The 27,685-nt window shown below is 37.8% G+C and overlaps 1 protein-coding gene across 2 annotated transcripts in view; it reads left to right on the forward strand.

The window, feature by feature from the left end:
* Positions 1-27,685, forward strand: part of LOC126190925 (synergin gamma-like) — a 174,148-nt gene that overhangs the window by 132,785 nt on the left and 13,678 nt on the right. For both annotated transcript variants that reach the window (XM_049931565.1, XM_049931574.1), the window contains exon 6: positions 23,921-24,071. In XM_049931565.1, the coding sequence (XP_049787522.1) occupies positions 23,921-24,071 (151 nt within the window). The remainder of the gene's footprint in view (positions 1-23,920; positions 24,072-27,685) is intronic.

Raw genomic sequence — 27,685 nt, forward strand, 5'->3', positions numbered from 1 at the left:
GCAGGAGGAAGTGGATAGGGTTAGAGGGGAAGGAGGCGATGGAGAGGGAATAGGAGGAGGAGAAGGACATGGATAAGGGGTGTGGGGAGGAGGAGATTGATGGCGAGAGGTTAGAAGGAAGAGATGAATAGGGTGACATGGGGAGGATTCAATGTAGGGAGAGGGAGGCAGGAGGAGATGGGAGTAGGGGGTGGAGGGAGGGAGGACAACGTATTGTGTTGAATGTTCGTTCGTGGATGAATCCACAAGAAAAAGGCTAGAATGTCGTAAAATTTACTGGGTTGGTAAGTTTGAATACCTAGGTATCATAGTAGACAAGAATCTGTACTACAACATGCATCACACTGATACAAAGCCTCCTTCTGGTTTTCATCAATATGAATTTAAACTCTCAAAGTAAACAATGCTTATACAAATCCACATTCTTATCCTTAGTCTTACATAGTTGTTCAGTATGGGGTACAGCATATGAAATTGATATTAAGAAGGCTGAAGTACTACAGAAGAAATTATCCTGATGGATCGTAAACATGTTGACATGAACAAGACAGATTCATCAAGAGGTGTAAGTCAAACTGGTAGAGGACCAAATGGACCATGTTACTCTACAGTTTCCTAAAGAAACGGTGCGTAAATAATGAATGTCAGTTGAAAATGGAGATAAGTATAGGCCCTAATCTGTGTGTTTCAGTGATAAAATTCTGACCTGTTTCTCTTAACAGTAGAAACTCAGAATACAAGAAAACTGTTGGTACAGGTCACAAAGAAACTTCAGAGGTCAAAAAGAGAGAGGAGCACATATGCTGGAATACATAGAACATGCACTGAATAATCATTGAACTGCTTACAAAAGTAACAAACACATAAATAAGAAGATAGGAAGAGAAAAAAATTGGGGTGTATATCAAACCTAATACATTCAAACTGCAAACTGCAAATTACGAGGCATTTTATTTGTACAGATTAGCAGACTGCCGCAAAGCACGAGCCTGCAGAGAAGAAGAATCATCGCCTGATTTCATTCTAACAAGTAAAATTTCAGAATCATTTTGGAGTGACTGAGCTATGACTGTGTTTCCTATCATGAATGATTGATTGCTCGAACGAATTGAGAGCTACAGAATTACGTAGATAGGAGAAAAAATTATACAGTTCAAACCCTATCACCAGCATTTACTTGTTATTTAGTGTTAATCAATCCTGGAAGGTTCTTGAAATATCTTATGTTAATATATTCTGGACAATTTGATGTCTGTGTGAATACCAGCATTCTGGAATTCTGCTGTTTGTATATATAGTTGCACTCTTTGCCCATGACGTCAGCTCTGTTCTGGCTGTACACTGGTGTCAGTAATACACGTACTTTCCATTGATGACCCTGTCTTCAGATTGGACTCTACTGTAGTTTTGGCCGGCCGGGGTGGCCGAGAGGTTCTAGGTGCTATAGTCTGGAACTGCGCGACCGCTAAGGTCACAGGTTCAAATCCTGCCTTGGGCATGGATGTGTGTGATGTCCTTAGGTTAGTTAGGTTTAAGTAGTTCTAAGTTCTAGGGGACTGATGACCTCAGAAGTTAAGTCCCATAGTGCTCAGAGCCATTTTTTGACTGTAGTTTGAACATCACAAAATAGTCATTACGACTCCTTTCATACCCAAAGAGCTGCTTCCACAATGAAATTTATGATTGCCATGTTCAATGGAGCCCTTTAGTACTGCACCTAACTGGCCATTTTAATAATTCTACAGAACTGAAAAAGGCTATAGTTTTAGCTCTCTGCCTTGCTCTGCACCAAATAACAGCCACAGGATTTTATTTATTTACTTATTAAGTGCCTTCACATCATGTACAGCTTTGCTCCCTACAAGCAAAGTCAGTGGTCTTCAGTACTTCTGTCGGTAACCAAAGGAAACTAAGTGTACTCTCTGAAGAGGACAGTCAGTACAAACATGCATTATATTACTACCACAATTAATGTCCCTGGTGTAATTCAAAAGGAAGTTCGTGTTAACTCCGACAGTCAATTTTCAAAGCTGACTGAATACATTCCAGGTTTACAATTTATACTCATTGCCATAAAAAGAGAGACTGACAGCCTTAGAAATAAAAATATGGGATTAATAAAAAGGCAAAAATGGCTGAATTGTTACAAACCAAGAACACAACCAAGCAGAGAACCAAGGCAAAGCTCTAGGCACAAAACACAACTGATCACTAATGATACAAGATTTACAAATTCAAACAGATTTAATGTGTTATCTGCAGGTGCCAGTTCAGACAGTAGGCTATTCTATTACAGTAAGCAAAGGACACAACAGTTCTTTATAATTTCAATGTAATTATTTTGCCTTATTCCTACTAAAATTTTTATATTTAACATTTTCTGTGCACTCTTCTGATTAATTTCCATAGCGGGCTTCCTTTCCAAAGTTACTGACAGTTATATCATAAAATACAACAATATTTTTGTAGATAGACACAAAATTTTTGCTGTTACTGTCAGCTAAACTATTAATTGGCATTCTGATTGTGATGCAAAAATGCTTACAAAACCAAGGTAGTTAGGTCCTAGCCAATTGATGAACTCCTTTTTCAGTTTCAAAAGGTTAGGGAAACATCCATGGAATTCCCCCAGTTTATGCTCAACTTCTTGTACAAGTTCTTTTAAGAAGACGATTTGGTGATCTTTTATGTTACTGAGAGTAAAGAAAGCCACACTAATTGTTCACATATTTAGTATCTCATTTCTCATGCAAATGTTGTTAAGGCACCATAGAAGCTCTTATCTTTGCACCTCTTTCTGTAATACCCACAAGACTCATTTTTTTGAAAGTTCTAACTTGTTCGATAATTCCTGACCTATTTCCATTCCTCACTGCACATAACCAGGGAAGATGTAGATTGGTGTAATTACGAAAAAGGTCTACCCATTTGGGAACTGGCCTTCACAGGAAAACCCGGAAGAATAGACCCCAGCTCAGGTATTAAAGAAGATAGGAAAGCCTAAATCCAGTAATTTTGAAATATATAGAAGCTCCATAGATTAGATCGAAGGAAAAGTGCCTCATAGCCAAAAAAAAGTTTACAATATTGCTAAAAAAAATTTTTCAAAATTATTCTTTCGACGATGTAGCCGGCGATCTCGTTGTGAAGTCGATGGAACAGGAACACTGGGTACGGACACCGGGTAGGCGACGTACAGCGTCTGGTGGAGGCGGCACGGAGGACAGGCGATGGCTTATGGTACAGGATAGAAGCTGGTAATGTGCTGTAGAAACAGGAAGATGATCTCAGGAACATGAAACAGGTTTAAAGTGGAATAAGAAAAGGTTCTGACTGAATAAACCACTGGAAGAGAGTGGATTAAGGCAACGAAGTCCATATTTCATCGTTGAACTCAAAATCTGAGTGGATTCTTATATTCTTCCATCTGTACTAGCGTGGAACATCAATCAGTCCTGACAATTGCGAATTTTTTTGTAGTCCTCAATACCAATTACAACTGCTGATTGTCAAAAATATTGCCAAATAGACTGTGGGCATTTAAATTTTGTTGTAGCTCATATCGAATGTATTCCTCTCAAAAAAGTTTTTAGATCTTTAGTGCAGGTGGAAGTAGAGCATTGAATCTGTCCAAGGTTTGCTTTCAATTACGAAATTATGGATAAAATTTAAGTTTACACCTGATGAAAAATTTTAAACATAGGCATATGACACTGACTCCACAAAAGGAATAATTTGAAAAATTTTCATTATTCTTATAATTAATTGATTTATAGATCCACTTGCAAATAAATATTATTAATGATGACGTATGTTCATTTAACAAATCATCCACTCACAGAATCTTCTTCATCCTCTCATGAACATTTATGGAAATATATTTCAACAATTATGTCCATAATATGAAACACACAAACTGCTATTCTTAAAATGTTAATTAAAATTCTTAAATTAATTCTCCTGGTAAAGAAGGCATAATGAAAAATCTAAAAATTATAATAATTTTCTTTCGCGCAACCAGAGAGTTTCTTCAATTGTTTGCAACAGTGACATTATCGACTGTTGCTTCATTTCACAGTTCATTTGGTATCTTGCGCGAACAGCGCACATCATACACACAGCGTATTTACCTACATATCCCACACTGTTCAAGTTTCACACGCAATTCTCACATAAGTGCCGTGTCTTGAGGAAATGTAGATGCACTTTCATTGTATATCACTGTGGCTTCTGCTCATAGTCCACACTTACAAACACTAGTAATTAACAAATTCTTCTACCTATCTTAAAATTTTTGTGCTAAACTATCGCAGGAGTAATCTCACTGTCTCTTAACCTCTAGACAACATAAACTTCTTGATATTTATATACACATTCGACTCATAGTCAAATTCCACTCTAAATTCTTCTCCATATTTGGTATCACAGATCTACGATCCTTCAAAAAATTTCTTAATATCATTATGCGGGAATAATCCCTTTATTCTTTTCTATTCGGGATATGCCAACAAGTATGATCCAGGATTTGGTATATTTACAATAACATATGGTCCAGTATAAATAAGATTCAATTTCTTTCTGTTCTTCATCAGTTTCGAGGAATGGATGTGTCGCCTCAATAAAACCTTTTCTCCAAGATGAAACGTCTGAATCCGGTGAATCCGTTTATCGTATGTCAATTTCCGTTGTATTGCCTTTTTTGTTAAATTGACAAGTGTGAGTCGAATCTTTTCCTCCCATTTTAAATTCTGGTCTTCATACTTTTCTTACGTTGCCTCCAGGTTTTGGAACGACTTAGAGCAGAGAACAATATGGATTAGTTGATGGCTCAACCAAGTTCCATTCTAACATTCTATTTATCTCCGTATGAACAGATTGTTTTAAACGCCAGGGGATCGGATAGTGCGTGTAATAGTAATTCTGATGTGGCTTCACTTGTAGGTGACAAATATACCCTTTAATAATTCCTGGTTTCTCATCAAAAATCTCCTCATATGCCTCTAACAAATAATGAAGCTGCTGCCTTTGTTCTCCAGTAAGCTGATTTGAATCACTAGCTTTTATCATTGTTGTTTGGTTAAAGTCCTCCTGTTGTTTCAAATCCTTTGAAAGCTCCTTCCAACGACCGTTTGTAGTGTCAGTTAATTGAATTATGGCACCGCGACAATATTTCTCATGCACCGTTTCCTTTCTATTTAAATCCAGTGCTATCTCTTCTCCATTTGATATAAATTTAACTATACCTTCCAAAAAATTAATCTGGCAATCGTACTCCTGCATACTCCCAATACCAAGAATACAGTCCACTAATAACTTCTCCACTACAAGGAACGTGCATTTTATTGCTACATTTCCCATTTTCATCTCTAATTGTGTTTGTATTTTGACATTGGGAGAGCGTGCTCCAAGAGCTCCGATGATTTTGCAGTTCTGTACTGGCAAAATTGGTACCTTCTTCTTCCTAATAATTCTCCGAAAAAGAGCGCCTGAGATGACATTGGCGGAAGCGGCGGTGTCTAATATCACATTCGTTGGAACTTCCTCTATTTCAACAAATACTTCCGATACCGGAACACTCGATCTGTCATTATGACACGTTATTAAATCCTTTGTTAACTCTTCAGTCAACAGCTCACCATCATTATATCTTAACAATTGTAATTTTACTGTTTCGCCCCTAACAGATCCCCTGACCGCTCCTCCGGGGCACGATGCGGTCATGTTTAGTTTGACTGATTGCTAGTCCGATTGGTATTTGTCTCTTCAGCTACTTCAGTGATTATCGGTTGTTGTGGTGAATTCGGTCTATATTGTCTTGCTTGATTCGTGTAATTATTGTTGTTGTTCTGCTGGTGTTGGTAGAACTGTCCTGTGTTGCCATACATTGGATTATATCGATTAAAATTCCTATTGTTCCTAAAATAGCCCCTCGCTGCACCATTATTAAAGTTTCCATTATGGTAATAATTATTGTTTGCATTTTGTCCATTTCTAAGTCTCCTCGGAGAGTGTAGTTGGTTATGATTATTGTTACTGCTAACATTACTGCCATTCCCATTTGAGTTGCAGCTCGGATTCGCTTCTACTACTCTTCTTTGATATGACATTTCTCTTGCCCTTTTATTGTCCTCCTCAATTATATCAATATGATCAAGCATAGTCATAAATGAGTCTATATCCTTATCATTTATATATAACAGCTGATTCCTTATACTGGTGGGTAGTCTGGACTTGAGTATTCTAAGTATATCCGGCAAAGGAATCGGTACATCCCAATACAAAGATTTATTAATGTATTTCTCAAAATATCTCTTTAGAGATCCTCTAGAAAATGAGAAAGGCTCAGGATATAATACTTCCTGCCTGAGTCTTTCTTGTATTCCAGCAGACCAATATTTTGCTAGAAAAGCCTGCTCAAATTCTTTGTAACATTTACAGGAAGATGTTTGTTCGGATGCCCACAATGCTCCTGATCCTTGTATATATCCAGATACAAAACTAATCTTTTGCCATTCTGTCCAAGATCGTGGAAATAGACCTCTGAAACTTCGAATAAAAACTACAGGATGAACATTCTTTTTGTCAGGGTTAAAGATTTGAAACTGTCTCTGTTTAATCATATTTTCCTCAACGGTACTACGATTCCAAAAATCATCCTGTTCGTACTTTTCCCTGTGGCTCTTCGTTATATCGAATCTAACTTGTGACGTTCCAGTTCTGTCTACATCGGATCTTGACGTGGACGGAAGGTCACGCACAGATTGAGAGTTTTGTTTCCTACTTCTCGGTGTTTCTAAATCCTGCTGCGAGAGATTTAGTGATCTTTCGATATTTTCTTTCCAACGCGAGAATTCTTCGCCAAGTTGTTCACGAACTTCCTTTAACCCTTTGTTGAAAAATTTCTCCTCGGAACTCTCCGAAATTGACTGTAAAGCTACTTTCACAGTTTCTTCTGTGTGAAGGAAAATTTTGCCGCTCTAATGTCATTTCTGAAAACTTTCCCGCAAGTACATTCGTTCTATGTTCCACTGTCTCCTGTTTTTCCTTCACTTCGTCAAATTGCTTCTTTAGATTATCTTGGGATTCTATAATTTCTGGTATCACAGCTACGGAACACTGTATGTCCTCTTGAGCTCGTATTACTTGAGGAAACAGTTCTACTTGTTTTTGTATCGTGTCAATTTTGACGGATACATATTCAGTTAGTTCCGCTTTTAATTTACTATTGTTTTCTTGGCATTGTTGGCGGACTTGCTCAATTTGAGCAATAAGATTCTGTTCGGTCCTTACTGCCTGTTCTTTTATTTCCTGTGTCTGGGTATTTAATCTCTGATCTAATTCGGTAAAGGTTGCTCTTAACTGATTTTGTAATTGTGTTTGATTTTCGGCTAATTGATTTTGGAGTTCATTTTGTATAACGGATAAGTCTCGTTTTACCTCCGCTTGACCTTCGGCTAATAGAGACAACTGTTGCATAATAACAACTAATGTGTCAACAACAGTCTGATCAGCTGTTGTATGAATGTATTCTGAACCAGCGGGATTATTTATATTGCTACCGCTAGCCACAACAGTCTCAGAGTTGCTATCCTTGGGCTCTGCTTCTGCGCAAACAGCTGAAGGCTGTTGCACGTCTCGTTGCTGATTCAATGACATTTTAAATGCCGCTCTAGTCAATACCATTAAATAGCTGTCAATATCAGGTTCTAGTCACTAAATACAATTTTAAATTTACTGTCGTAGACACACTTAACTTTCAAATTACTTCACAGATGGTATAAAGTTCAATGTCCAGATACGAAAATCACACAATATACAGTTCTACAATCTAACTACTATCCGGAAAAAAGTTCTTTCTAAATTGATTTCAAACTATTTTATCTACAAGATAAAAAAATTAGATTTCTCTGGCCTTGTTCTGTAGTCTCGGTGTTGTCCAATAGTTGAAATCGTTTCTTGGTATCAGCAATCTTTTACTATGGGCACCGAATCTCTCTTCAGATTAGTTACGTCTCGTTCTCGTTGGGTTTCATGAAACAAAAAATACATATATTATATAACAATCCAAGAGAGTCCTGTCACGGTCGCCACTGTAATTTTTTCTCCTATCTACGTAATTCTGTAGCTCTCAATTCGTTCGAGCAATCAATCATTCATGATAGGAAACACAGTCATAGCTCAGTCACTCCAAAATGATTCTGAAATTTTACTTGTTAGAATGAAATCAGGCGATGATTCTTCTTCTCTGCAGGTTCGTGCTTTGCGGCAGTCTGCTAATCTGTACAAATAAAATGCCTCGTAATTTTGGGAGCGTTGTATAATCAGTCGGGAAACCTCAGATCAAGCGGATATTTGGCTTTGATGAAGTTTAACCTTCTGAAGAAGTAATGGAGCTCTTGGATTATTAAATGCAGGTTCGTATCCAGTCTTTCGGAAGTCCCTTCTGATTAACAACTACGCAATATATCGATAAATATCATTAATTCCCAAATGTCACATACACACCCTTTTTTGAAGGAGCAATATATATATATTTCCTTTTTAATCGTACAGTTCGTATCAGTTATCTTCTGTGATAAATCTCAATAATCAAATTACAGTTCTTCCAAACCAAACTCATGCTAATCGGCACGAAGACCATCTCGGAACCCCCCTTTCTTTTCTTTTCTAACAACCACCAGAGAGAGTACTACAAAGAATACTTATGCGCTCATGGCATAGCTATTGTATGAACTACTTTTCGCATGGATTCTGCGAGTATGAAGATAGAAAATTTGTAAACGTCATTCAAGGGTAGAATTGTATCAGAATAATTCATCGAATATAAAGAGATATTACAACTGGGATTCCGCAGCATGCCAGCCAGCAACACTAGTCATTACGCTGCTCTGTATGCACAACAGCTTGCAGCATTGCTGCCTCACCTGCAAAAATAGTGACCCACTGTTTCAGAAGTACTGACTACAGCTCGCTTGGTGAAGGCAGTGCTGACAGATCTATGCATTCTGGTTATGTTGTTACATCCTCTTTACTCTGATAAGCATCAAAGGTAGCCCGTCTGAAGCTACATGGAGCCCCTTTGAAACTACATGATCATTGAGTGGGTCATCAGTTTCCTTGACCCTCCCATTGTCGATCTGTTCCTCTGGATTGCAATAGAGTTTCAAATGGAGGACATGACTGATATACGTGCTTTTGTCTTCTTGATGGAAAGGTCATAATTCTCAAAGTCATATGTGGTGTTCTACAAGTGATGAATGGTATGACACAACCTAGAGTAGTACTTTAGTAACTTTTCTTAGAGACCTGCTTTCCACACAAGCGTAAAAATCCAGCCCAAGTCTCCTGGGTTGTATTTGATTGGCCGCTGCCTGGCTTTTTAGTGCTGTTGGTCTTCCTCCTGGGTGTCCAGGGTCCATATGCAAGCCAGCTACTTCAGTACTAGTGATGTGTTTCATGTGGTCATCCTGAATATCATTCACTAGAATCAGAAACAGTGTATCCATTGTTGTCTTGGCCTTCTGACTGTGGAGCAGACATTAATGTACATCAGGAGTGTGTATGCTGATGTCTTATTAAAGCATTTGTAACCATGCTTCTATATATAGTAGACAGTTATCATCCTGTGGGTGCTGTCACAACAAGACCTTACCTCTGACACTAATCTTGACTTTTCTATGGACAGGGATCATCACACTCAACAACAAGGAACTTTAAAGTTTCCGGAGCTTCAGCTGTCAGCACAGCTTAGGTAACTGCATAGCAGGTGAGAGAGTCAGTGCAGACTATTATTCATCAGTTCCCTTTTGTCGACTCTAGGAACTTCCCTGGGATGTCAGTTCCATTACAGTGGAATGGCACTGTTGCAGGTGGGATTGGTACCAGAGATCCCAGAGATAACTGTGGCATGTGCTTTTGTTGTTGCATCCTTTACAGTGGCTCACATTGTGCCTAAAGATTGATGGACACTCAGTTAGTGATACCTGCCTCTGATTCTGTCAATAATCTTAAAAAAATGCAGGTGACCAGGGGTTAGAGCATCATGGAGGTAATTGAGGTTAGCTGACTATAGATGAACTATGACGACGAGCAGCCATTTCCACCTCAGTGTATCATATTTCCGCTTATACTATGCTCCGTTTGTTAATTGGAACTAACTTTTGGTTGATTTCTCTCTTCTTCAAGGCTTCTGTGGTTTTCAGCAGCATTGTCATTTAATGCAGAAGTAACTTAGATTTCATCTACGCTGCTGTGTTCCGCCAAAAGATTTCTTGAAAGGCAGTCAGTATCTTGTCTTTTTTCTGCTTTTGCATACCAGTGTGATGTACTCCTGAAGCCTCAGTGCCCATCTTGCCAGTTACCCATGGAACTTTCAGGAACTGTCAACCAGCATAGAGAATGGTGATGCATCACAGCAGTGAATGATTTGCCTAATAACTAAGGCTGGAACATGTTGATGGTTCAAATAGCTGAAAGGCATTCACTCAGTTTAGAGTAGTTCATCACAAAATTTATTCCAAGAAAACTTCTCACATCATGAATGTGCTCGGGAGTCAAAAAATTTGTGATTCCTCTTATTTCCTGTGGATTTGGATGGACTCATATCGCCATTCACTTTGTCCAAAGATTTTCATTTTTTGTGTGATGAAGTAGTACTTTTTTGGACTTATGTGTAGGCCTGCAGTTTGTTTGAACACATTTCAACATGGTTGTCAGCCAGCTTAGATTTTCTTCAATTTTTTTCGAAAAAAAAAAAAAAAAAAAACACAGTGGCATCCAGATGGCAAAGACAGCTAAACCATTTAAGATGTCGAAGCAGTGTGTCCATCATATGTTTGAAGGTGGCTGGAGGTACACATTCCAAATGACATAACTTTAAACTCATAGTGACTGTCTGGAGTTATGAAGCATACTTTTCCCAGTCAATCTTCATTTGCCAGTAGAAGCATACTTTTCCCAGTCAATCTTCATTTGCCAGTAGCCCTGTTTCATGTCCATAGCTGAGAAGTGCTTTACTCCTTTCAAGTACTCTAGGGTGTCTTCAATGCACGGCAATGGATATACATCTTTCTTAGTGATTTTGTTCAGTCATCGGTAGGGGTCAGAGACGTAGCATATATTTTTGACCAGAATCGCCTCTATTTTTTGCAAAATTTGCCTCTATATTTTGCTAAATTCGACTATTTTTTTCTAAATTCGATCTATTTTTTTTCTAAATTCGATCTATTTTTTTTCTAAATTTGCTTCAATTTTTTGCTAACTTTGCATCTATTTTTTGCAAAATTTGCATATATTTTTATCAAAATTTGCATCTATTTTCTTTGTTTGTAAATGATTAGACACACAAATTTAAAAAGTTGTCATGCTACTTGAGTGAAGACAATCAAATTATTAGTTCTTTGAAACTGACTGTTAAAAAAAGTGCTGACTGGGAACTTTTTGAGTGGGATGTTTGCTTTTGCTAAAACTTCAACACCTTTTTCTTCCAAAATGGCCTTTCTTTTCGTCGTTTGGCAGCATTTAAGATTTCAAAAATGATTGTAATGTTGAAAACCAGCAGCATTTTCCTGCAGGTTAAGTGAATGCTTCTCCAACATAAGGTGTTTCTGGACATTATTATTCTTTTCCCTCCAAATTTGAAGATTAAAAAAAAATCTGCAGACTACTATTAATTTCGACCTTTCATGGGCATTTGTAACCCTACAACCCATGCTTGGCAACACTACAGTTAAAATTGACATAGCACTTAACGTAGAAGCAAAACTGAATGTGCGGTAACTTGATTTGAACATCGGAAAGAATTTCGGCACTGTCAAAAAACTTAAGATTTTGTTTTCCAATCATTATAGTGCAGCGGGCAGGTGCTATACGTTATAGTCACAGATGGCTGTGAGGGTAAATAGACTAGAATTTTGACTGCCATAGGGGAAGGAGCGATGTGTTGAAACAAACCCCGCCTCCATTTTGCTGGGCAGCAGCCTACAGCAGAAGTGACATATTGTCACAGGGATCGCCGATCTCTTCTGGTGTTGTAAGGGTTGTAATCAAAATGCATCATGGATCAGGACAAGTCACTTTGGTTATTTCAAAAGAAGAAAAGAAAACAACAAGTAATGCATAACACAAAGCATTTGGGGATGGCTGCCACGCAATTGCTTATTGAAGTTAGCAGAGTATTGTTGATGACCTCTAGCGGTATTTGATGCAGCTACAGTTCAAAACATCCACTCCCTAATTTGCTAAGTTAAAACTGTCCTTATTATACTCTCTTTTGAGCTGTAGGTAACAAACAAACATAAGTGTTTTCTTCTTATAAAATGCTAGGTCCCATGAGTTGAGTACTACGTTGCATTATACAACCTGTACCTTAAACACACCATTCAACTATCCACATTGGCTTGGCACCAGACCACTGAGTGCACTGATACATGATTATGTTCATACACTTTATTTTGCAAGTAGGTTCTGGCACACATTGTCTTTCCAAATTGGGCTTCGCCAAATGATGTACAATGCCAGTACCTGCTTATATTTTCAACATTGTATGCAGAAAATAAAGCTGTTTCAAACTGTCTCTGATAATAGCTTATCTGGATACAGTTTGCTATGAAACAGCATCTGTTAAGTAATTTTGCATTTTCACATTTTGAGGCAGAATTAGCATCTATTTCACATTTAACGTAAACTGCGAGTTTTTCAGGTCCATAGCCATTGGTAGTCGATGGAGCAATACGATGTGCCATCATTCTTCTTCACAAGTATCACAGGAGTGGACCAAGGACATTCTGAACATGCAACGCTGTCACCTTAAAGCATTTTCTCTGCTTCCATCAAGATTACCTGTTGTTCAGCAGGTGATACGCTATATGAATGCTGATTAATTGGTGGATGATCCCCAACGTTATACAGTGTTTTACCATGGGCTGCTTAGTCTCTCTGTTCTCCACTTCCAATCTGAGAGTGTCTGGAAACTGACACAGAATGGCTGTCACTTGCTGATGTTGTTCCTCAGTCAGGCCAGATACTACTGACGGTTTGATTGAAGCTTCTTCCTTCCTTGCGTTGCCTGTAGTGGTAGTGGTGCATGATTCTTCATCAATGAGACTTGGCTGCTCTTCCTGGACTGGTTTGGGTGTCTTACACACACATCTTTAGGAATGCGTCGTGGCTGCTTATGGTAATAAGTGATACAAAGTTCTCCTTGACCACACGCAATGCTTAAGATTACTGCTGGCATGAGATTTTCTTTGTGAGCATGAGTAGCTTTTTGCAGTTGATAAATGCTTCATAGCTTAACTGAGCATTTTGATTGAGGACTGGAACTCATTAGTAATGGTGGGACAACAACGTCTTCAATGGCAAACAAGAGCCCAGAGCGGTCTTTGTTATATGTACTTGTTGGTATAGCCTTTTCAGTCTGGAGCTCTGATCTACAGACTGTGACTGCTTGTGATGCCTGCAAGAACTGTGTGAGAACAACATTTTGACTGTATTCTGTTAAAATGACAAATTCAAACAGCTGTGTTCTGTCATTGATAGTTATCCTTGCAATACATGTCCCTGTCAGCTGGATATATTTTCCATTTGTGACTTTCAGCACATTCACTTTTGTGTCAATGAACATAGTCTTCTTTAGCTGACAACAATAAGCATCCAGCATTACAGAAAAGGAAGCCATTGAGTCAACTGGCATCCAGACAGGTTGGCATTGGTGGTGGCATCAATGAGATTTCTCGACATTCTACTGACTGGCATCCATTGAGAATTTTCATCTGTGGCAGTCTCACCTCCATAGCTGATTACCTTGTTTGGTTTTCCTGAAGCCAGAGGCTAGGCAAGCAGTTGATACCTCTGTACTGTGATGCAGAATGGCTGCAACACATTGGGGAGTGACCTCATGCTGGGTACAGTGATGGGCTTTGTCTCACAGATTACGGTAAGTGTAATTGTCTGCTGTTGAGTTGTGTAAATAGAACAGTTGTGATGATTGACATCTTGTAGCGTAGCAATCATCATATACTTGTGTTCTTTCTCTACAGTAGTGTGCAGTGTATCCAGGGTGTCCACAGCAACATCATACCAGCGTGTTCTTCTCCGTCCTCCAAATGTATGTTCCTCTGGGGATATTGCACTTGACAGAGGAATTGATTTTAGTTGCATTGGCTGGATGCTGGATTATCATTTGATGGTTGTGGCGCAAGTCTGAGTTGATCGAATCCATTCTTCATGGCTTGCTCAACTAGTGGTTGACTGTTTCTCTGCTCTTACTATCTGGCATATGAATGAGGCAAGCTTGTGGTGGTATTCCTCTACTACCCTAGGTACCACATTTGGCAGTTGGTTGTACCTCATTTGTCTGACTCATTCTCATTGGATTTCCATGATCTGCTGGCACCACTTGGTGAATTCCTGTCCCATAGTGATAGTTTTCACCAGAAGAGCTTGATACAAGTCTTCTGTGACTCCTTTCATCAAGTATGATATTTTGTTGGATTCTGTCAAATTTGGATTCATGATGTGGCACAGGTACATAACATCCTGTAGTTACAACTGTGTCTTTTGCCCATGATGTTGGGCCCTATTCTTCAGTTGTTTCTCTGCTGAGTGGACTTACTGCAGATTGTCTTCAAATGCTTTCTTCAGTCCCACCTGTAATTTATCCTCAATTATTGAACCTCTCTTCTCCCCAAAATGCTGCAGGGCTGCCTCATCCAAGTAAACGTACACATTTGTCAAGCAGGTAATGTCATCCCACTTGTAAGTATTTGGCAATCCAGTTATTTTGTCAGGCCCTGGCCAGTGTCTGTGGAAAGCACTAATGGATGCTTGATGTGCTTCTGTTTTGGAATCCATCTATCTCCTGAATATGCAGATCTTAGGAATGATTTACTGCTTATATTGTGGTTCCTGTCCATGTGGACAATGGCTTTTACATTTTCTATTTGGAGCCATGGTGATGTAGCAATTTTGAAGTACCTGATGTCTCCACCACAAAATGTCACATTGAAATCACAGTAAAGTCCAAACCTGAAGGCAGGATTACAAGTGAAGTACAACACTTAAAACTGAAAATACATGCATTAGAGAGACCAATGTGAACAGAACTGACTTCCTGGATGGAGAGTGCATCTATTTATACAATCGTCAAATATTCCAGAATGCTGGTATTTACACATGCAGTGAATATTGCAGAATGTACAAGCATTACAGAAGCAAGATATCTCAGGAACCTACCAGAAGTGATGAGCACTAAATAACAAATAATTGCTGATGGTCAGGTTTGAACTAGCATCCCACCGCATACAAGCCAGTGACACTAACTGCTATGTCACACTGTATGCACTGTGGCCCATGGCAATATAAATAATTTCTTATTGACAATAGAACATTAACTGTATTATTTGTTGTATTGTGGTGGTGTTATCTCTGACACATTTAATTGTATTTTGAATAACATGACACAATATGATATAGTCTCTGCACTAAAATTAAAAAAAAAGGGACATTGTACCTCTGCTGTTCTTTTGATCTAGGAATATTAATTTAAATAAGCATTCACATATGGAGTGAACATGTAAAAATCTTGGAATTTGTTCAGGGATTTTTTTTGAGTATTTTGGTATAGGAACACATGGTCTGTGGGGGCTCTTCGTAGTGTGATAATGTAATTATGATTTATTTGGTTTGTTATCTCAGTTACCTTTGTTGTGTCAAAATACTTTTACAACAATGAAAAACCATGTATTAGGCACACATAAAGATCCAGTTTATCTTAGGTGTCTAAGTAGAGATGCAGAAATATTGTGATGTGGTTTTCGTTGCTACAGGAATAACTCAGCATAGCATCATTGTGCCACCCAACTTAAAGTAACTAGAAGTAACACCAGCATCCTTCACTGAAATTAATAGAATTCTAAAAAGCGAAAGCTCAAAAGTGCTGATGGAATTTCAAACACCATTCTGAAAAGTTATTACAACTTAATGAGTAATGTCCTTAGAGATTTATGTAATGCATCACTGGTACAGGTAATTTTAGACCTAAACAATTATCAGATTTCCTTACAGACATGTTTTTTCAAAATATTCAAAAAAGTAATGTGCTCAAGAGCAGTCTCTCTCTCTCTCTCTCTCTCTCTCTCTCTCTCTCTCTCTCTCTCTCTTATAATAAATAAATCATTTGAGCAAGATTACTTCTCTAATCTTTTAAAATATTCAGACGAAAGACCATTGTTTAAAAAAAGGTTCAAAAGATGACATGGGACATTATCACCCCATTTCTGTAATCCCAATCATATAAAAATATTTGAAAAAATGCTGCTTTACAGATTCAAAGCTTCATCACACAGTTACAATATCATTACCAATAACCATGGTTTCCAACAAGATAAAAGAACAGTAGCTGTCATAAAAGAGTTTATTGAAAAAAAAATACTACTTCATCATTAGATGGAAAAACTCAAGTTGCAGAAATTTCTGTGATGTTACAAAAGCATTCAACTCTGTAAACCATGCACTGCTGCTTTTCAGACTCAAAGGATATGGAATAAGGGCTATTACTTTGAAATGGTTTGAATCATATCTCATGGAGAGAAAACAAAGGGTAATAATCACATCAAATGGAGCAAATTACTTCTCAGAGTGGAAAACAACGTCGCAAGGTGTTCGTCTAGGCTCAGTCCATGGGCCAATTTTATCCCTGTTGTATATAAATGATTTGCCTCTGCGTATAAATACTCATCTAACCTTGTTTGCAGATGATACATCGACCCTAATTGAAAATGAAAATGCTGTCAATATACTGCAGTGTGCCATGAATGTGTTATGTAACTTGGAAACATAGTTCAGTCTAAATAGATTAATGCTAAACATTTCAAAAACTTGCATGATGTATTTTAAAACCAGCCAAAAACTAAGAAATCTGTATTATTCATAAAAAAAGAACTTAACTCAGTCATATTCCTTGGAATAAACTTAGAAATTTGAAATGGAATACACATATAGAATATCTAGCAAATAAATTAAACAGCTTTGCATTTGCAGTGAAAATTTTAGGCGGTACTACTCGTATGGACACCAGGAAAGTAACATACTATAGCTATTTTGAATCTGTTATTAGATACAGCATAATTTTTTGTGGAAACTCAAGAAATGTCACACAAATCTTAACTATCCCTTCTTTTTATATCTTTGAGGTGATTCTTTTTCAATGCAGCAGAGCAGGTCTATTTTTAAAAAATCATTTTGAACACTCGTACAACACAAGATAAAAAGAAAACTTTACATTCACCTCACATTTTCAGACTCCTCAATACACAGTCATAAAAATTAGTGGTGTGACATAATGAATATGAAAATAAATACTTTTTAAAGCAAGTTACACAATTTGTAGTTTAAAGATGCTACTATTCAGTGGAGGATTTCATGAAGGAAGAAGTGATACATTGAGTTGGATCCATAAAATGAAATAAAAAGTTATGCTAGTTATTGTGGATGCAAATTCTGAAATAGCATTAGAAAAACTAGTAATATTATAAGTTTGACAAAATTTTTAAGTAAATCATAACCCTGACTTGTCTCCTGTACATCAGACTTATGTTCTGAAATTCTATATATTATGAGATGAATAAAACACTATTCACATTTCAGTAGAAACAGTTTAAGTAGCATATTGTAATTTTTATTCCAGAAGGTTTGCTCGACTGAGAATGCTATTTGTACATTCACTCATCAAATAGTACAAGCCTTAAATAATAAAATATTGCCAGTTGTATTTTTGTGATCTTCCCAAGGCATTTGATTGTGTAGATCATGAAACTTGCTGAGAGAAACACAAGTTTTATGTAATTTATGACTTCACACACAGCTGGTTTGAGTCATACTTAACAGAATTCAAAAGGTAATACTGAATAATTCAAACAATGTCAGAAGAGTAGAAAATTTTAGTGTCTGGGGAGAAATCACAGAGGGAGTCCTCTGGGGTTTACTCTCAGTTAAACTCCTTTTCTTTATATATACACTGACAGAAAAAATATTGCAACACCAAAAAAATAATTAGTGTCGAGTATTGAAATTTCAGGAATAAATTTGTCTAAGTAACATATTTAAGTGATTAATATTACAAGAACACAGGGTAACGTAAGTGCGAGAGAATCCATTGCAAATGTGAAATGCTGGTACATCAATAACCGGTATAACTACCAGAATGTTCAACATAAGCATGCAACCATGCATGCATTCTGTTGTACAGATGCTGGGTATCAATTTGTGGGACAGAGTTCCATGCCTGTTGCACTTGGTTGGTCAATGCAAGGATGACACAGGATTTGTTGTCCAATGATATGCTGTATGTGCTTGAATGGAGACAGATCTGGTGATCGAGCATGCCAAGGGACATGTTGACACTCTGTAGAGCATGTTGGGTTACAACAGTGGTATTTGTGCAAGCTTTATCTTGGTGTAAATCTCCCTTTGGAATGCTGTTCATGAATGGCAGCACAGCAGATTGAATTACCAGAGCAATATACAAATTTGTAGTCAGGGTTCGTGGGATAACCATAAGAGTGCTCCTGCTGTCACACAAAATTGCACCCCAGACCAAAGCTCCAGATGTAGGTCCAGTGTGTGGAGCATACAGACAGGTTTGTTGCAACACCTCAACTGGCACCCTTCTGCCCAACACACAGCCATCATGGCCTAACATCAACTCACAACATCCAGTTTCAAATTTAAGCAATGCTCATGATCATCACAGCATGTGTTTAAAGCGAACGTGATTTGTTTCCTCATAGCTGCCCTATTAGCACAACTCTTATGAAACTGGTGCAAAATTGGGATAGACATCATCTTTCGGATGTAGAAACATGCTTGCCAACCTTTGTTGATGTCACACAACTCCTTAGTGTTGTGACTTTTTTTTTGCCAGTGTATATGAGAATGATCCATTTAACAGTCAACAAGCAGAATTGGTACTTTTTGCAAATGGTTCTAGTGTTATTATAAATCCCATTAGAGAGAAAGTAACTGAAGAGATGGTAAAAGATATTTTCCAAAGAACCATAAACTGGTTCTAAGGAAATTGACTCTCCCTAAATTTTGGGAAAAAAATGTATATTTTCAGTTCTGTACAACAAGTGTACATATTGATTAAAATTGAACTGGAAGAAGCATATTACTGAGCTTCTCAAACATTTAAGTTCAGCTACTGTTGCATTTCATATAATTGCTATTGTTGGAGGCAAACGAATCAGCCTTCTTCCATATTTTGCATATTTCCACTCAGTAATGTCTTTTGGGATAATCACTTAGAAAAAAAGTATTGATTGCACAAAATCAAGAAGTAAAAATGAAATGTTGTGTTCACTCACGGATATCATGTTGGTAGCTTCAAGGAACAGGATATTTTAACTGCACTATCACAGTACATATATTTGCTAATGAAATTGGTTAAAAATAATCCATTGCAATTTGAGAAGAGCATTGATGCCCATACCTACAAAATTAAAGAGAAAAATCTGTCAGTGGCTCAGAAAGGAGTTTAGAATGCAACAACATAAAATGTCAGACAGATAGAAATGCAAGTTTTAAACCTAACTTAAAATCATTTCTCCTGGACAACTCTTTCTACTCCATTGATGAATTTATACTTAAAAACTAGTAGCCAGTTACATGTGCCCAAAGGGGAGCACGCACACCTGCACACACTACCAGTTTTTAAGGACAGTTGCTTGAGTGGGTCTAAAACAATAATGATTTCATTAATGTTAACACTAATTATTTATAAATATCCTGTAAACTGACTCGTTCCACATTATTTTGATAAATCCTTCAAGTGATCAATGGAACATGTAAATAACTAACCAAGGATTACAGAATGCAAACATGAGAGCGAAGAGCAAGGTGGGCATTACTGTTATCAGCAGCAAGTACCATGAATGAGTGAAAAATTTGGTTTCCAAATAAGCCACACAGTAAACGCCGAGTATCTTTGCAGTGTTATGTGAATACACACACATCAAAAAAAGTTTTGCATCATCCTGGTTCCAAGAACTCCTGAAGATAGACATTAGTCTGGATATTGTATCACAGACACAGTCCCTTTGACTGTTCAGAGATGCCACTAAACACACCCAAAGATGTAAACAACCATGCATGAGCATTGCCTATTAGATGGAGGGGGGTCCGATAGCCGATCAGTTCCAGTCATTCCATCAGGAAGGAGGTACACGGCCCGTGTTGTCTGTAGTTCACCAGTGCCTAGACTGTCAATATCGTGGTTCGATTGTGTCCGCATTGTTGCTTTGTGCCAGGAAGGGCTCTCAATAAGGGAAGTGTCCAGGTGTCTCGGAGTGAACCAAAGTGATGTTGTTCGGACATGGAGGAGATACAGAGAGACAGGAACTGTCTATGACATGCCTCGCTTAGGCCGCCCAGGGGCTACTAATGCAGTGGATGACCACTACCTACAGATTATGGCTTGGAGGAACCTTGACAGCAACACCACCATGTTGAATAATGCTTTTTGATCAGCCACAGGATGTCATGTTATGACTCAAACTGTGTGCAATAGGCTGCATTACGTGCAACTTCACGCTCGATGTCCATGACGAGGGTCCATCTTTGCAACCATGACAGCATGCAGCACAGTACAGATGGGCCTAACAACATGCTGAATGGACCGTTCAGGATTGGCATCACATTCTCTTCACCGATGAGTGTTGCGTATGCATTCAACCAGACAATCGTCGGAGTTGTGTTCAGAGGCAACCCGGTCAGGCCTTAGACACACTGTCCAGCGAGTGCAGCAAGGTGGAGGTTTCTTGCTGTTTTGGGGTGGCATGGAAGATGCCATAACAGCTATACAATACGTGAATGCCATCCTCCAACCAATAGTGCAGCCATATCAGCAGTATATTGGCGAGGCATTCATCTTCGTGGATGACAATTCACACCCCCATCGTGCACATCTTGTGAATGACTTCCTTCAGGATAACGACATTGCTCAGCTAGAGTGGCCAGCGTGTTCTCCCGACATGAACCCTATTGAACATGCCTGGGAAGGCTGTTTATGGGAGACGTGACCTACCAACCGCTCTGAGGGATCTACGCCGAATCGCCGTTGATGAGTGGGACAATCTGGACCGCCTTGATGAACTTGTGGATAGTATGCCACGGTGAATACAGACTTGCATCAATGCAAGAGGATATGCTACTGGGTATTGGAGGTACCGGTGTGTACAGCAATCTGGACCACCACCTCTGAAGGTCTCGCTGTATGGTGGTACAACATGCAATGTTTGGTATTCATGAGCAATAAAAAGGGTGCAAATGATGTTTATATTGATCTCTATTCCAATTTTCTGTACAGGTTCTGGAACTCTCGGAAATGAGGTGATGCAAAGGTTTTTTTTTATGTGTGTATTTTCAGTGGAATACAAATACAAAGATAAACTGGGGTAAGAACACAGATGAAATGGAATTACTCTGTAACAAACCTCCAAAGACCATGGATCCCTTATATCAAAATTCTCAGAAATGTCCATGAACGACCTCCGAAATTTTGTCAGTGGAGTTCAGGATCACTCTATATTTATAGTACACCATTTATTCCAATTACTGATTGCGCAGTAAGGCATCAAGTAACCTACAGGGTGTTACCATTAAAGATAACACATCACCTGCCTGAGCCATACATGTTGCACAGTAGTGCTGCATAAGCTGAACTATACTGAAATGAACTAACTGAATACTTTTACCTGGTTAAATGACCTGTATGACTGAAACACTACTTAGTACATTGATCCTAAATCTAAGTGAACAATAACAAAATATGTTACTTAATTTATATTTATCCTTTCAGTAACCTATGAGGATATTTTACCATCACTAAAAAATGTTGAAATGTTAAAAATTGGTAAAAAATATCTGTACATACTTTGTTGTGAATTTGCAGGAAAAATTTTTGGTCCATTCATTCTTCAACATTTAAGCAAGTGAACGATGGCAGATTGAATATGGAGACATATATAATAACTAATATTAATAGTTTTGCATGTGTAGTCTCAGTGTTGAGCAGTATTTTCATTATATTTCGCTCTTTGGGTGTGCCAGTCTCATATAAACAAACTACCTGCATCAGTGTTTGTTATGTCAGTTATATTACTTATTAGACAGGAAATGGAGGCATTTTCTTAAAATAAAATTATTAGTAAATGAAAAGTACAGGGTGTCTCAAAAGAAAGTTTATATTTGGTGTTTCAAAATAAAATAGAGGTTGAAGTGTGTCAACAAATTATTATTAAAATATACAGTTTAGAAATTTACTTGTTAAAAGTAATGTCATTTAAATGCAGTCCAGCACAACAGCAGCACTCATTTAAACAGTGAATGAAAAAGTGCACCATGACTCAACATGTTGATACTTTAATGGATGACATTTTGTTGTGGATGTTTTCTTTCAGTTGTTGCAGAGGAGTCAAGCTATTGACATACACTCTAGATCTGACATATCCCCATAAGAGAAAAATCAGTGGTTCTTACATCTGGACAGCATAAGCGCCAATTTATGTCTCCTCCTAGAGATCGATTTGCCAGGAAACATTTCACAAACTTACAATATAGACACATTAGACATGTGTGCTGTGGCTCTGTCTTAGTGAAACAATGTTCTTTGGTTATAACCAGTAAAATTTTGTATTTCAGGCACCAAAAAGTTATTTAATATCATCACATATTATTACAAATTTACGGTAACAGCATGACTGTTCTTGTCCTCAAAAAAGTACAGACCAGTTAATCCTCTCGCTGACATCACACCCCATAGAGTAACTTTTGGCAAATGAAGGGATTTCTCATGCTTCTGTGTAGGGTTCATTGCATTCGTGTAGTGACAATTTTGCTTATTGATGTGACCGTTCAGGTGAAAGTAAGCCTCATCTGAAAACAAGATGTTGTTAAACGAAGGGCACTCAATCACATCATTAAAAAAATGCAACTTATGTCTGGCATTCTGAGGGTTTAATTCTTGTGCCAGTAGGATTTTGTAAGCGTGCAATATAACGTCTATTTTCAGAACTCAGTGCAGTGATGATCTCTGCACATTGAAAGATCTTGAATGTTTATGATTGGAAAGGTTAGGATCATCACGAGCAGACTAATTTACACTCTCCATGAATTTGTCCATTCTTGATGACCTTGGTTGCCTGGATTTTGGTTTGTTCAATGTTGAACCAGTCTCCTCAAATGTTTTGATCCATTTCTGGTTAAGGGAAACACTTGGAGCATCATTTACATTATGCAATCCACAATCACTACAAAATTGCCTGCAGGCTGCAGTCATTGGACCACCATTTTTGTAAAATTCTTGCACACAAAACATGCAGTCTACTCCTGAGAAGCACACCATATTGACTGAATTCCTAAAGACCAGACAAGAAATGGATACACTCCCACTCTCCTCCGATTTGTTGCACATTCGCAGAGAGCTGTTCAAATGTAAACTTCCTTTTGAGACACCTTGTGTATGATCTGACTTACATCGTCATTGTCTATTGTGTCAGTGGAGTTCCTTATTTGTGGCCTGTATCATCACTGAAATGGTTCCCCATTCACCTCTGTACTCCACTTAACATAGTTTTCTAACCACATCACATGGCGCCACAATGCTAGCAGATGGCTTCAGTCTCGTTGTGGACACTAGTCGTAATGTGGTGGCTCATCAGTGTATTATAATAACCTGAAACAGAATTTGTATGCTTCTGACATAATCAGAGTAGTATATTTCTTGTGAAGAAGTTCCGTCTAGTTATGTAAGCCATATCTTCTATTGCTTTTCTTAGCATTTTGCATAATTGTTTCTTGTTTATCTTAATTTTCCAGCAGCAGTCCTTTGTATACAATGCTTATTCCCATTTTTTTTCGATAGGCAGTGGAACACCAAGTCACTGAATGGTGTCGATGTGTACAGAGCTGTCTGAGTCTTCTCCAGGCAGCCCTAAATTTATTTTCTTCAGTCACATCTGAAGAAGTGTTAGAAGAAGTGCTACACATTGGTGAAGGGAAAGATTATCTAAACAGTGAGTTGTGCTATTTGTCATATGTTAAGAAATATATATGTTAAAAATGGTTATTTTTACTGTAACACAGATAATAAAAATGAAGAACTTTGCAGATAACATTGATTTAATGAGGTCATCTGACAAATTAAGCAGAACATAGTGTATCTTAAGTATTTTGACACGAAAATGACACTTCTAGTAGGTAAAATAATAATAATAATAATAATAATATAATAATAATATTTTAATGGATAGGTGGGGGTTAATAGGTAGCATCTGGATTACAGCAGTGGATTATAGCAAATGAGTTTGTATCAGAAAATGAGAAGCCATTGTGGGGGATACTAGTCTTTGCCAGCAGTCCTGGATTAGGGCAGACTAGATATGTGGAAGTAATATGTATGGAAAGAAAGTGCAGTTAGTAAATAAACTGTTGAGGTGTTGGATAGGGCTAAAACTCTGTTAGCAAGTGCTGACCAGCATTGATGAATAGTATTGTGTGGTTAATTTTAGCACAAGAAAAGAAATTGTTTTTAGATCTAATTTTCTAAAATCTTTTCTTTGTGCACTTAAATATGTTGGATAATATTCATTACAATCTACTTGGTACCATTAATCTACAATTGGAGGCCATGTTGGAACATACTTTTTTATGTGCATATTTTATGTTTTGAGATGGCCAGTGTATTTTAAACAGTAAACGAGAATATTATAGTTGCAAATTTAAAAAACTGAAAAATGACTGAAAAATTTGTTGAGTTTTGCATAAGGACTATTTATTTGCAGTTACACACATAAAAGTAACTCCAGAGATGTCATTTTAATGCTGCAAAAACAAAATATAAGAACAGTTGCAGTTTTATGGTACACTAAAAGTGAAGAAATTTGGAGTTGTGAACATTTTGAAACTAATGTTCGAAGTGATTCTCACATTGTTATGAAACTGTATTGCAAAAGAGTCAGTGGTGCAGTTGTTAGTAATTATTTTGCAGATTAAGAATATCCACATGGTATTGACATCCAAGGTGAGCATTAGCTACGACAATGCTTTATCACCAAGTGGCATGTTACAATGGATCAGCTTGCCATCCAAAACCCTGGGCTCAGCCACCCTTCTGTCTACTACTACCATTCAAAAACTATGTTGCTAATTGGGCTCTGAAGCATATTAATGTTTGTGATGGGGGACTAGAATTTGATAGTAGGAAAAGGAAGAGAAGGAAAAATAATATGTGAATATGGACTGGGAGAAAGGAATGAAAGATGAAGCTGCCTGCTAGAATTTTACACAGAGCATAATTTAAACAGTTGGTTTAAGAATCGTTAAATAGGGCTGTATACATGGAAGAGACACTGGAAGGTTTTCGATTGATTGTGTAATCTTTAGACAGTGATTTAGGAACCAGATTTTAAATTGTAAGACATTTCCTGGGACAGCAGTGGACTCTCACCACAGTTTATTGGTTATGAACTGAACTGTAGATTAAAACTGAAGAAATTGGAAAAAGGTAGGGACTTAAGGAGATGGGACCTGGATAGGTTGAAAGAACCAGAGGTTCTTGAGAGTTTTAGCGGGAGCATTAGGCAATGGATGGCTAGAACAGGGGGAAGGAATAAACTAGAAGATGAATGGTTAGCTTCACAAGGTGAAATAGTAGAGGCAGCAGAGAATCAAATAGCTAAAAAGACAAAGCCTAGTTTAAATTTGTGGATAACACAAGAGATATTGAATGTAATTGATGAAAGGGGGAAATTTAAAAATACAGCAAATGAAGCAGGAGAAAGGGAATACAAACATTTAAAAAATGAGATTGCAGGAAGTGCAGAACTGCTAAGCAAGAATGACTAGAGAACAAATGTAAGGATTTAGAAGCATATTTCACTAGGGAAAAGACAGACACTGCCTCCAGGAAAATTAGAGGTCTTTGGGGAAAGGAGAAGCAGCTGTATGAATATTAAGAGCTCATATGGTAAACCAGTCCTAAACAAAGAAGGGAAATCTGAAAGGTGGAAGGAGTGTATAGAGCACCTATACAAGGGAGATGAACTTGTAAGCAAAGCAATATTATAGAAAGGGAAGTGGACATAGATGAAAGTGGGATGGGACATATGATAATGCAGGAAGAATTTGACAAATCTGTGACAGATATAACTCGAAACAAGGTGTCGAGGGTAGATGATATTCCATCAGAACTACTGATAGACTTGGGAGAGCCAGCCATTACAAAACTCCTCCATCTGATGTGCAGGATGTACAAGACAGGCAAAATACCCCCAGACTTCAAGAAGAATGTACTAATCAGTACTAAGAAATCAGTTGCTGACAGGTGTGCAAATTACCTAACAATCAGTTTAAAGGTCATGGTTGCAAGATACTAAGACGAATTCCTGATAGAAGAATGGAAAAACTGGTAGAAGCCAACCTTGGGGAAGATCAGTTTGGATTCCGGAGAAATGTAGGAACACACGAGGCAACCCTGACTCTACAACTTATCTTAGAAGATAGGTTAAGTCAAGGCCATAGGAATTGTAGGATTAGAGCAAACTTTCAACAATGTCAACTGGAATTCTCTTTTTGAAATTCTGAAGGTAGGAGTGGTAAAACATAGAGAGTGAAAGGGTATTTACAACTTGTACTGAAACCAAATGGCAATTATGAAAGTCGAGGGACACGAAAGGGAAGCAGTAATTGAGAAGGGAGTGAGACAGCATTGTAGCCTATCCATGATGTTATTAAATCTGTATGTTGAGCAAGCAGTAAAGGAAACAAAAGAAAAAAAATGGAGTAGGAATTAAAGTCCAGGGAGAAGAAATACAAACTTTGAGGTTTGCCGATGACATTGTAATTCTGCCAGAGACAGCAAAGGTCTTCGAAGAACAGTTGAACAAACTGGACAAGTCTTGAACAGAGGATATAAGATGAACATCAACAAAACCAAAACAAGGAATGTAGTCAAACTAAATCAGGTGATACTAAGGGAATCAGATTAAGTAGTGAGACACTTCAATTAGTAGATGAGTTTTGCTATTTGGGCAGCAAAGTAACTGATGACTGTCGAAGTATGGAGGATATACAGGGTGACAATTATTGAACTATATGAAAAAAAATGTAAATTAGTTACAAACTACAACATGCAAACACTTTATTCAACAGATATTCAAATTTAGGTTAAGACATGTTCGATGTGTCTGCCATCATTTGTGATGATGTGGCACAGCCGAATAGTAAAATTCTGCATGACCTGCTGAAGTGTCAGAACATCGATGCTGTTGATGACCTCCTGAATGGCTATTTTCTTCTTAGTAATGGTTTTGGGGTTATTGCTGTATACCTTGTCTTTAACATAGCACCTCAAAAAGGAGTCTCTTGTGTTCAGATCTGGAGACTGTGATGGCTAATCGAGGCCCATGCCAGTGTCCCAGAGCCATAATATGGTCTCCAAAGTGCTCCGCAAGGACATCAAACACTTCCTGCTTCGATGGAGCTGAGTCTGTCTTACAGGAACCACATCTTGTCGAAATCAGGGTCAACTTGGATAATGGGGATGAAATCTTCTTCCAAAACCTTCATGCCATTGAGGAATATTGCACCAACTCTTCTGTGACTGGACATTGCGCACAACATAGTCACA

The sequence above is a fragment of the Schistocerca cancellata genome, chromosome 1 (genome assembly GCF_023864275.1).
Source record: "Schistocerca cancellata isolate TAMUIC-IGC-003103 chromosome 1, iqSchCanc2.1, whole genome shotgun sequence".
Taxonomy (NCBI): Eukaryota; Metazoa; Arthropoda; class Insecta; order Orthoptera; family Acrididae; genus Schistocerca; species Schistocerca cancellata.